Source organism: Sapajus apella, unplaced genomic scaffold (assembly GCF_009761245.1).
Source record: "Sapajus apella isolate SASKATOON/1434 unplaced genomic scaffold, GSC_monkey_1.0 scaffold81, whole genome shotgun sequence".
Lineage (NCBI taxonomy): Eukaryota > Metazoa > Chordata > Mammalia > Primates > Cebidae > Sapajus > Sapajus apella.
The window spans coordinates 2,064,729-2,077,753 of NW_022437021.1; the positions used below are offsets into that span (position 1 = coordinate 2,064,729).

Sequence of the window (13,025 nt, forward strand, 5' to 3'; positions counted from 1 at the left end):
CAGTTAGATGAGGTCCAAATGTCAAGAAATTCCGCTGATTTTAGAAAGATTGAACATTATTGTTCTATTAGGTTGGTGCAAAAGTAATGCCATTACATTCAATGGCAAAAACTGCAATTACTTTTTAAAGTAATTATCTTTTAAAATACTTTCTAGTTATTATTTGTTTTTATATACTCTGCTCTGCAGATAGGCTGTTTTCTAAAAATTTTTTGACCACTCCTATTCAATATAGTATTAGAACTTCTAGCCAGAGCAATCAGGCAAGAAAAAGAAATAAAGGGTATACAAATAGGAAAGGAGGAGGCCAAATTGTCTCTATTTGCAGACGACATGATTGTATATCTAGAAGACCCCATCGTCTCAGCCCCAAATCTCCCGAAACTGATAAGCAACTTCAGCAAAGTCTCACATACAAAATCAATGTGCAAAAAATCACAAGCATTCCTATACACCAATAACAGAATTAAAGAGCGCCAAATCAAGAATGAACTGCCATTCACAATTCCTACAAAGAGAATAAAATACCTAAGAATACAACTAACAAGGAACGTAAAGGATTTCTTCAAGGAGAACTGGAGATACAAAAAGATGGAAAAACATTCCATGTTCATGGTTAGGAAGAATCAATGTCATGAAAATGGCCATACTGCCCAAAGTAATTTATAGATTCAGTGCTATCCCCATCAAGCTACCAATGACCTTCTTCACAGAACTGGAAAAAACCACCTTAAACTTCATATGGAACCAAAAGAGAGCCCACATAGCCATGTCAATTCTAAGCAAAAAGAACAAAGCGGGAGGCATCACACTACCAGACTTGAAACTATACTACAAGGCTACAGTAATCAAAACAGCATGGTACTGGTACCAAAACAGAGATATAGACCAATGGAACAGAACAGAGGCCTCGGAGGCACTACCACACATCTACAACCATCTGATCTTTGACAAACCTCAAAAAACCAGCAATGGGGAAAGGAGTCCCTGTTTAATAAATGGTGTTGGGAAAAATGGCTAGCCATGTGCAGAAGGCAGAAACTGGACCCCTTCCTGACACCTCTCACTAAAATTAACTCCAGATGGATTAAAGACTTAAACATAAGACCTAACACCATAAAAACCCTAGAAGAAAACCTAGGCAAACCATTCAGGACATAGGTGTAGGCAAGGACTTCACGACCAAAACACCAAAAGCATTGGCAACAAAAGCCAAAATAGACAAATGGGACCTAATCAAACTCCACAGCTTCTGTACAGCAAAAGAAACAGTCATTAGAGGCAACCAACCGAATGGGAAAAATTTTTTTCAATCTACCCATCTGACAAAGGGCTGATACCCAGAATCTACAAAGAACTAAAACAGATTTACAAGAAAAAAACAAACAAGCCCATTCAAAAGTGGGTGAAGGATATGAACAGACACTTTACAAAAGAAGACATACACGAGGCCAACAAACATGAAAAAATGCTCATTATCATTGGTCATTAGAGAAATGCGAATCAAACTACATTGAGATACCATCTCACGCCAGTTAGAATGGCAATCATTAAAAAATCTGGAGGCGACAGATGTTGGAGAGGATGTGGAGAAAGAGGAACACTTTTACACTCTTGGTGGGAGTGTAAATTAGTTCAACCATTGTGGAAGACAGTGTGGCAATTCCTCAAGGACCTGGAAATAGAAATTCCATTTGACCCAGCAATCCCATTACTGGGTATATATCCAAAGGATTATAAATCATTCTACTATAAGGACACATGCACATGAATGTTCATTGTGGCACTGTTTACAATAGCAAAGACCTGGAACCAACCCAAATGCCCATCGATGACAGACTGGACAGGGAAAATGTGGCACTTATACACCATGGAATACTATGCAGCCATAAAAAAACAGTATGTTTGTGTCCTTTGTAGGGACATGGATGAACCTGGAAACCATCATTCTCAGCAAACGGATACAAGAACAGAAAATCAAACACTGCATGTTCTCACTCATATGTGGGTGTTGAACAATGAGAACACATGGACACAGGGAGGGGAGCATCACACACTGGGGTCTGTCAGGGGGAAATAGGGGTGGGACAGTGGGGGGTGGGGAGTTGGGGAGAGATAGCATGGGGAGAAATGCCAGATACAGGTGATGGGGAGGAAGGCAGCAAATCACACTGCCATGTGTGTACCTATGCAACAATCTTGCATGTTCTTCACATGTACCCCAAAATCTAAAATGCAATAAAAAAAAAAGAAAGCAGGGATTGATGTTGGCTGTGTTCAGTGATGGGTCTCTGTGTATAATAAACAAGTTCCTTGCACTGTTAAAAAAATTTTTTTTTGAACACACCCTATATTGCTGCACCTGCTTGTGCTACAGTAAATAAACAAAAGCAAAAAAAACCTCCTTGCAAATAAAAATAGAAACCAGAAATATCAAATTCACTTTTATTTTGTATGCCTTAAAATGTGATGATTCTTTTATACTATGGTTATTGGATCTTTTAACAGGTTGCCTTGAAAAGCATTTACATTTTTCTTACCGTATATATTTACTATTTCCACAGCAAAATAAGCTTCTTGTGAGTATAAAACATATTTTCCATGTCTTAATATTCTTAAGTCAATTCCACTTGATAAATTTACCTACTTATAAAGAGATAACTGCTATTGTGTTTAAGTTCCTAATAAATGTATTCTATATGAGGAGGGAACCAGTGATCTCTCTTTTTCCCGCTGACATCCTGAACTAAACAGTCGACTGACCAAAGTAGACCTCTATAACTCAAATGTCACACTGCAAATTCAAACTGGCAGTCTTCCTTGGTTTCATTTTACTTGCCAAGAGAACAACGAAGTGCTTATTCTGATGCCAGTAGAACTGTGGAAAGAGACTAAGAGATTTAAATTTCTCTGAATTTTCCTCTATAGATGAGGACAGCTATGAGTGACTTAAGAGGCATATGTTAACATTATTTCAGTAATTCTATAATTGTACAAGTAACTGAATCTTGAAAAATATATTTATATAAAAATTGATTCATATAATTGCAAAAATGTTATCAGATCGTCTAATAGAACCAAGTTATAGCATTTAAGGCATTAAAAAAATAAAACCAACAAAAATGTCATTGGTGGTATTACATGGATTATCTTATAGATTAATGATAAACATAGTCTCAATCTTACGATTTCCTTCCAGGGAAAATAATTCTAGTCCTTTCCTCACATGACTGTCTTGTGGTTTGTGACAGCCATTCCTTCTTGCAAAGTGTCTGCAATACTCGGACTCAAAGATCTTTACTTTAGGCTTCCTGGCACCTTTACACTGGACCACTCCAATACTCATTACATCCAACCCCTTCCCACAAACATCCGCAGGTGACACCCCTGCAAGCCATATTCAGATTCAGTAGGTCTGAGGCTGGGTGGATAAATCTGTATTTTTAAAGAAATACCATGATATTCTCATACTGAAGCAAGTTGAAGACACAGAGTTTTAAGCCATTTTATAAGTCCTCAGAAAGGAGAAACTATGTGATTTTCATTTTATATCACATAGTTTATACTGATTATCCACATAATCACTAAATTGTGAAATATATTATACATGGCAGATTTTAAATTATATTAAATACTGAGTTGACATAAAGCCTATTCAAGAAATAAATTTAAAACATAATGAATAATTATATAACCACCACCAATAAACTAACAACTTAGTTCAAGAAAAGGAACAGGACCACTCATTTTCATTGAAGTCCTCTGTGTGTGCCTCCTTGATTCCATTTTACTTGCTTACTCTTCTGTAGTAATTCTGCTGAATTTTACCAATTTTATCATTTTTTTTAAAAGTTTTTTAAAGTTTTGCTATATTTTTATACCCAAACAATGTATCATTTTGACAAGATTTTATGCTTTATATAAATTGAATAATATCATGGGTATTTTTCTGTGCCTTTTTGCTTTTAACTCTATGCTCTTGAGATTCCACCCATTGTTGTGGGTTGCTGCATCAACATAAAATTTAATTGTACGACTATACCATAATATATTTATCTATTCTCTTGTTGATAGAGATGTCATGTATGTTCAATGTTTTATTTACTACTACAAAAACAATGTTAAACATGTTATGGCTCATATACATGAGTTTTACTAGGGTAGTTAGCAAAAAATATAATTGTTGAATCTACTTTATTAGATAATGCCAAATTGTTTTTCAAAGTGATTGGGCTTATTTATTTTCCTATGTGCAGAGAATAAGAGTTTTCCTTACTCCACATCCTCACTGAAACTTAAAATATCTGATTTAAATCAATTCAGTAGATATGTAGTAGTATTTTATTTTGGTTTTTCACTTGCTGATTGCTAATGTATTTGGACATCATCTGCTATGGAGGTTTCCTTTTCTGAGACATGCCTGTTCAAGCCAATGGCCCATTGTAGTCTCTCCTTACTGGCTCACACAAGTACTTTTTATATACAGTCATGTGCCATATAATGACATTTTGGTCAATGCTGGACCTTACATATGACAGTGGTCCCATAAGATTATAATGGAGCTGAAAAGCTGTCATAATGTTATAGCATAATACATTACTCATGTTTGTGGTGATACTGGTGTAAACAAACCTACTGTGCAGCCAGTTGTATAAAAATATGATGCATACAATTTTGTACAGCACATGATACTTTATAATAAACAGCTATGTTAGTGGTTTAGGTATTTACTATGCTTTTCACTGTTATTTTAGAGTGTAGTCCTTCTACTTATAAAAAAAAAGACTGACTGTAAAATGGCCTCAGGCAGGTTCTTCAGTTGGTATTCCAGAGGAGGCATTGTTATCATGAAAGATGACAGCTCCATGTATTATTGCCCTGAGACCTATCAGTGGAACAGAACATGAAGGTAGAAGATACTGATGATTCTGACCATGTAGGCCAAGGTTAATGTGTATGTTTGTGTCTTGGTTTTAAACAAGAAGATTTAAAAAGTAAAAATTTAAAAACAGCAAAAAGCTTACTGAATAAGGATAAAAAATATTCTTGTACAGCTATACAATGTGTGTTTTAGCTTGTTATTAAAAAGGAAAGAGTCAAAAAGTTTTTTTAAAATCTAAAAGTTTATAAAATAAAACAGTTACAGTAAGGTTAATTTATTTTCAAAGAAAAATATTTTAAAATAATTTCATTGTAGCTTAAGTATACAGTGTTTATAAAGTCTGCAATAGTGTAATGTCCTAGTATTCACATTCACTTACTGACTCAGCCAGAGCAACATCTAGTTCTGCAAGCATCATTCATGGTATGTGGCCTATAGGGGTATACCATTTTTTATGTTTTATACCATATTCTTACTGTATATTTTCCATGTTTAGATACACAAATACCATTGTGTTACAATTGCCTACAGTACTCAGTACATTAATATGCTGTACAGGTTTGTGCCTAGGAGAAAAAGCTGTAACATCTAGCCTAGGTGTGTAGTAGACTATACTAGCTAGCTTTGTGTAAGTACAGCCTATAATGTTCACATCATAATGAAATTGCCTAAAAATATATTTCTCAGAATTGACTGTAATTTACTTTTGGTTATTTATTTTTTAAACATTTTATTCCTGCTTCTGGTCTTTTCACTTTCTTAAAGGTATTCTTTTGATGAACAGAAGTTTTTAAGTTTAATGTAGTCAGTTTTCTCAGTGGCTCATTTAAAAACATTTCTAAAAACTGAGGTCATAAAGGTATTCTTCTACACTGTCTTCCAAATTTTATATTTTTACTTTTCACATTTGAGTAGTCAGTCCACTTGAAATGGAATTTTGGATATGGATTATATGCGGGGGCTCAACTTCACTATATTCTCTTTATTGAAGAGCCAAACATTTCTCCACTCTTCTAGGCTGTTATCTATGTCATAAAATCAGGTTTTCGTATATCTAAAGGGCTATTTCTGGGTTCCTTGACCAACTTGCTCATTCTTTTGCCTTAAAGTCTAAATTTACTAAAGTTTAATAATAATTATTTCCATTTTAAAGCATGTGAAATGTCATGGTTATTTCTGGTGTACTGTCCTTTCATGTGTATTTTAGCAATAGCTTACCAAATTCCATTTTAAAATATTTTGAAATTATTTCTACTAGAGTTGCACTGAATCAACTTGGGGTTAATGGACGCAAGTTACTGAATCTTCCAATCCATGAACAAGGTTTCTTTGTCCTGTTTTATACACTTTCTTTAATATATCTCAATAAAATTTTATTTTTCTCTATGAAGGTCTTCCCTATCATTTATGTCTTGAAATCTTGTAAATGGTAACTTATAAATTATGTTTTCTCCTGGTTTGCAGACATATTGAAATAGACGTTTTATTTACATTAATTATGTATCCAGTAAAGTTGCTATAATTTTATATTATTTCTAATAACTTATCTATAGGTACTCTTTGAGATTTCTAAATAGGCAATCTCACTGTATGTGAATAACAGTTTCACTTCTTCCTTTACAATTTATTTCTTTAATTTCTTTAACTTGCCTACCAGTACAATGTAAAATATAAAAAGTGACTGATTTTCAAATGTTAAACCATACTTGCATTCCTGGCTAAACCCAACCTCGTTATGATATATTATCTCTTTTATATGTTGCTTCATATGATTTGCCAATATTTTGTTTAGGAATTTTTTTGCATTGTTTTCATGAATGGGATGGACTTACACGTATTTTCTTTCTCATCATTGTTAGGTTTTGGTACTAAGGTTCTGTCTTATTACTTCATACATCTCACACTCTCAAAGTTTTACTGCATTTCTGGTATCAAGGCTGTACTACTTTAGTTTTTATGTCTTCTGGAATAAGTTATATACAACTACATATATTTGTTCTAGTTTGGTACAACTGATAATAAAATAATTTTGACCTTATCTTTTTTTCCTTTCTTCTTTCTCTTTCTTTTCTTTTTCTCCCTCCCTTCTATTTTCTGTTCTTTGTTACTCATGGTCCTTTATTTCCCTGTGAACTTTGTACTTTGAAACTGTAAACTCATATTTCTTGAAACTTTAACTTTTTTCTTTGAGTAAAGATGAATGCGCAAGGAAAGATATGCTTTTTTTTTTTCTTCTGAAAAGTAACATAAATTAAGGCTACTTGTGATCACAATTTCTTAGAAAAAAAATTTTTTTGCCCTTCCACTCAGCACCCAAGATTTGACACGGGCAATTTTCCACGCAGACCCTGGGTTGGTAGATTTATTTTCACCTTACAGAAAAGTGTAGTCCATGGAGTTCCAGCTTTATGGTGAAGTTTCCTAATTAGGCATCCCACATCAGGTAGACCCTGGGTTTTGTCTACTATAACTCAAAGCAATACAAATTACAGTACCATCATAACATTTAAGTATTAATGATAATTATGACATTATGATGAGTGAAAGAAGCACTACAAGAAAAGTATGTTGCACTTTTATTCTAATGACATTCTAGAATTGGAGAAATTAACTTATAGTTTCAAAAAGCTGACTGAATAGCTGTTTCAGGCTGAGAGTGACTACAAAGTTCCATAAGGTAAATATTTGAGGTAATAAAAATGTCTTATATCTTGATTATGGTGGTGATTACTCATCAAATTCTTAACTTAAATACACTTAAAATTGGCGTATTTTATTGTATGTAAATTATTACTCACTGAAGTTGATATTTAAATGGGGCTATGTGATAACATACCAAATTATACATTTAAGATATGTGCATTTCACTCTATGTCAAATTTATCTCAATAAATCCATTAAAAAATCCCTTTAGGAACTGAAACTTCAGAAACCAATTAGAGTTTTTAACATCCTTACTAGCCTCAATATCAGTTAAAAATGAATAAAGCCTTTATGAAGCCTGCCAAAACTCCATGATAAAGCAGCTTTACCATCTCAGTCCTTGGTCAAGTCACCATTCAGTTTTTATTGCAGATGGAAATGTATTTGTGTGATAGAAAATATGTTTCTATGATTTAAGGCTATTTCTAAGTGAATACACTGGGAAGGAGGGAAGGATATATATATATATGCAACATTGTAATTTAGGCCATTTTGACTATTCTGTTTTAACTGCCGGTTTATTTAGTTATGACTAAAAAGAAGGCATGTTAATGTGAGTCATCAAGTTGCTATTTTGATAGTCCCAAAGGTTTTCAAGGGATAAAATATGCATATTTATTTTTTCTGATTTTACATGAAAAAGATTGTGGTTTAGTGTGATAGAGATAGGGTCTTCTTGCAAATTCATGGACTCTCAAGACAATTAAAATGTTGTAGTAAGCAAAAGCCCATTGAAACCTGTCTTAGAAAAGATTATAGGCTAATGGGGGAAATTTATGGATAAATAATGATAGAAAGAGATACACACAGTGCTACTGACACACTTTTAAAAGGCTGCTAGCCCAACAATGTTTTGTGAAAGAGATGAAAACAGAACGCTGAAAGGCAAACAGTTTAAGTTGACATACAAGGACAGCAAAGTCAGTGTATTAAACACCGTAAAACATGGAGGAAACAAAAGGCATGGAAAAACCAGGGGATCCTCATGGCCCCTGGGAAAGTAAGTCTGTTTCCCAGGCATCCATCTCTTACTGTGTCTTTTAGCATTTTGGAACTTTTTGGTGAATATTCAACTTATAAACTATACATTTTTAAATTCAGAAAAATACTGTCATTTGTGTTAGTTTCAATGACATCTCTTTAACACTGCAAACTCGGTGTTTCATCATCATAATATTGAATTGTTCTAGCATAGTTTCAGGGAGTACAAAGCCTACACTTTTGGAGAAATTTAATTACATGGAAGAATTTGATAAAGTTTATTTGGTATTTTGTATCTAGCTCACAAGTAAATAACATCACAATGTAGCAGTGGGAAGGAAAATATATTCAAATCATTTGCATCATAATTTTTAAAAATCAAAGATGAATCTTCATTGTTTAGATGAAGGCTCCTATCCTAACCTCTATCTCCACCTGACACTACCCACCCTTCTGTCTGTACACAGTGCTATTAATAAGTAACATCTCCATATACAAAGAATATTTCTAGAGAGAATCTTTCAAGTACAGGAAGATGTCTACACCCTGAGACCAGAGTGTGTCTGAGGTATGTGTGTGGGGGTGGTAATATGTGTTTGTGGTGTGTGTGTGTGGCGTGTCATATGTGTGGGTATGTGGGATGTGTGTTGTGTGTGGGGTGTGTGTGTGTGAGGTGTGTATGTAGTGCATGTGTCACATGTGTGTGGTGTGTGAGTGTGGCGTGTGTGTGGGTGTGTGTGGTGTGAGTGTGGGGTGTGTGTGCGTGTGTGTGTGAGGTGTGTGGTGTGAGTGTGGTGTGTGTGGGTATGTGTGGTGTGTGTGTAGAATGTATGTGGGAATGTGTGTGGGGGGGGTACGTGTGGTGTATGGGGGTGTGTGGGGGTATGTGTGGTGTGAGTGTGGTCCATGGGTGTGTGTGTGTGTGAAGCATGTGTATACATGCTTAGGCTACATCACCTATGGATAGGGCCTTCAATTGAATGTTTTCCAAGCACCTTGTGATTCTGGGTTTCAGTGATAATGACCATTGCTATAGATTTGGGGATCATAAACCAAAGGATATAATTAAATTTAATGACTTTAAAGATCCAACCAAATTGGAGTCTGTTCACAAACAGGCTGTTAAAAAGGTTTTATATTTCTTTTATTCTTCAGGCTCCTCTAATTGCCATAAATCAGTCTGCCTTTTACATACACTTGACCTCCATTTTTAAGCACTGCTATCTATATTAACAGCAACTAAACATAATGAGAATTATTTTGTTAAAGTATAGTAACATTTTAGATATTTTGGTACGTCTATCATATAAATCATGCAAACAAATACTACCATAATTTAAAGACAAATGTATTTAGTGTTTTGAAAAATCAAGAACTTTGTGTCAAAAGATTATTTCCTAAAAAAGTACTGGATTTACAGACAATATAAATCACTACATATATTGTTACTTTGCAGCTTCATACAGACCTGCTGTTGGACATTTATTTTTTCCTTTGAATTTGAATCACAAAATATTTAAAGTGTTAGGGGTTAAAAATATCCATGGCTAAATTTTAAGAAATGAGTCTAAATTGCCAAACCTATACCTAAAATATATGCTATGTTTCAGAATTAAATGTCTCTTGAATGATTATTTTCAAACTATTATTCAATGCACAAAACACATGGCTCTAGAGAAGTTCTTCAGAATATACACATAGTTAATAAGGCACAAAGAATATTTAATTTTAAATATGAAGCAGGAAAGTACAGGTAAGCATTACTTTTAACCAGAAAACAAACCTTAAGAAAATAGTTGTTATTGTTATTGCAGTTGCCAGACACTCCTTGTAATTCAGCCACAGTGTTCTAGAATGGTTGACAAAAAATATTAAAGCAGGCTTACCCCGCACCGCAAAGAGAGCAGCCTAATGATAAAGGATAGAAAAACACTGAGGTCCCAGTGCTTATTGTAATACACACTGTTAAGTGCTGCATGTTGGTTAAAAAAAAAAAATGTCCCCACTCTTAGTTTCTCAGTATTATAGATACAGTATACAGTCTATTTACATTATTATAATCACATTATTAAAAGGCCAACCATAATAACTGCCAATACTTGTTCATACTCACAAGCTATTTCCAACTAGGAACGGCAAACAGAAAGAGTCAAATTAATGTTATCCCTCTAACACTTTTTATAACATAAATATATTCTTGTATACCTTTTAATACTTATGCAAACCAAAGCTTCCATTATATTTTTGCCTCTAATTATTACATACTAACACAAGCAATAAACACCCATACCTATGTGGGCAGCTACTCTAAATTGTATTCAATACTTTAAAAGATTCTTAAAAATAATGTTGCTATAATATTGTTATAATGATATTAATTTCCAGTAATGAAAACAAATTATGAAAGAAAGATTCAATTATATTTTAGAAGGAGCTTCAATTTCTGGAGTGATGATTAACCTTGTTATGAACTACTGCCTAAGGAGACTCTGAAATGCTATCTATAAGCTAAGACTTCACAATGTAATAAATATTATGTCTCAAAAGAATATTTAAGGAAGCCAAATAATTATAATTTTTAAAGTACAATAGTTTATTTTAATTTCAATGACCATACCTATTTTCTAATTCAAATATGGAATGTAGTACCAGTCCATACTCTATTTCCAGTGTGAGCCTGCAGTACTTCAAACTGTATCAGGCTCTTTAATAACATATATAAAGATACTACACAAAATATATACCATAATTACCTCATCTCACTACTAAAAGGCTAAACACTGACAGTTGTGGAGTATGACAAGAGATTAAATGTTATTAAAAAGTTAAATTCTAGCTGAAAAATTTATCATACCCTCCAAGTGTCATGAAATAGCGCTGACTGTCTGAGGGATTTATTGAAATCCTCCCTGGCAACCTTTTAGATTGTTAAAAAAAAAAGAGAGAGAGAGAGAAAGAAAGAAAGCAAATGATCAATAATTCTATTAAATAGAAATTCAATAATGAATCACAGATATATTCAGATATACATTTAAAATTTTTCAATTGTTCAGATATTCATCTTCTCTTCTTCAACAGGATCCTCCTTTTTATTCTACAGCTTTTAGGCAAAGCCATTTTAGCTTTTTTTTTTTTTTTTTTTTTTTTTTAATCAGAATGTTTAACAGAAAGTAAACAAAAACAGGAATGCAAATTAAAATAAAATTGGCTGTTTGCTTATTTTAAACCCTTCTAATGATTTGGAGGAAGAAAAAACAGAAAAAGCAAAAATTTAAATAGTTAATCTTCATCAATATAGTTATTAGAGGTCCACTGTAGGTTTATAATTTCAGGATCTATTTATCACATTGCGATGTTTTCCAGGTAGTCAATTCAAGTAAGCAATTCCTCTCTGTCAATGTGACAAGTTCCAAGTTACAATCAACTTTGGATGATCTGATCAAAAACAGAAGCCATCTATCCTTCAGCAGACATTGTTGATCTAAGAGCTGGCTCTGGAAATCAGTTGGATGAACTTGGTTGCTCTGTATCTAATTAAAGGTTTTCCCAGCCAGTACAGGGAATGTCAAAGGGGATATTGTCAAATAAAAATAACTCTAACTTTAAAACCACAAGATGAATCTATAAATCACAAAAATGAAGAACCAAGTGACTGATTATACACATCCAGGGCCTGTTTTAACACAGATATATTAATTAATAAATTGTTCTATTATACATATAATTAACTCAATTATTTAAGGAGCATTTATTTATTACATAACCAATATTGGTTCTTCTCATTTCTTTTATGCCACTTCAATATTTTATTCTTCATTCATAAAGGGAGACAGAGAGTAAATAGAAAATGGAAAAAAGCACTCAATAAATTTAATATTTTTTACCCTCAGAAAAAAATAATTTGAATCAAGTGATAATTTGAAGTTTTAACACTGGAGTGGAATTTTGCTATTTGTACAGCTTTCATTTCTCTTGTGCACTGAAAATTAACAGTTGGATTTATCTGGGCACGTTTTGGTGAGGCAGTGTGTAACATAGAAGAAAGGAAGAAAACCCAAGTCACAGAGGAGGATGGAGATAGATACAAAGAGAAGTCTCCTTGACTTCTTTCCATAAAGTAAGTTACTTGAAGCAACACAGCAAGCACTTCGTTTTTACTTCTATAACTTGCAGAAAGAAAAAAAACAGGTTAACTAATTTAAAAAAAAAAAAACATTTGAGTACTCAATTATTCTTCCCTTTAAATTCTATAAAGATGACTCTATGGACTGTTGCCTAGAGTAAAATAATTATTCAAACACTTGATCTCCTTTTTATTAGAAATACAGAACAAAGAATCACAGAACCTAAACTCCATCACCCCAAACAGTAATTCTCTTAACATCATTTGTTGCCAAGTTATTCTGTGTCTGCCTGAATACAGACAGACCCAGCAGAAGTGTTCTGTACACTCTACTCA

The 13,025-nt window shown here is 33.4% G+C and overlaps 1 protein-coding gene across 17 annotated transcripts in view; it reads right to left on the reverse strand.

The window, feature by feature from the left end:
- Positions 1-13,025, reverse strand: part of PPP1R9A (protein phosphatase 1 regulatory subunit 9A) — a 344,292-nt gene that overhangs the window by 80,671 nt on the left and 250,596 nt on the right. For 11 of the 17 annotated variants that reach the window (XM_032252907.1, XM_032252915.1, XM_032252914.1 and 8 more), the window contains one exon: positions 10,350-10,415. The exons of the other annotated variants lie outside the window; for them this stretch is intronic. In XM_032252907.1, coding sequence (XP_032108798.1) covers positions 10,350-10,415 — 66 coding nt within the window. The remainder of the gene's footprint in view (positions 1-10,349; positions 10,416-13,025) is intronic. 17 annotated transcript variants of the gene reach the window in all.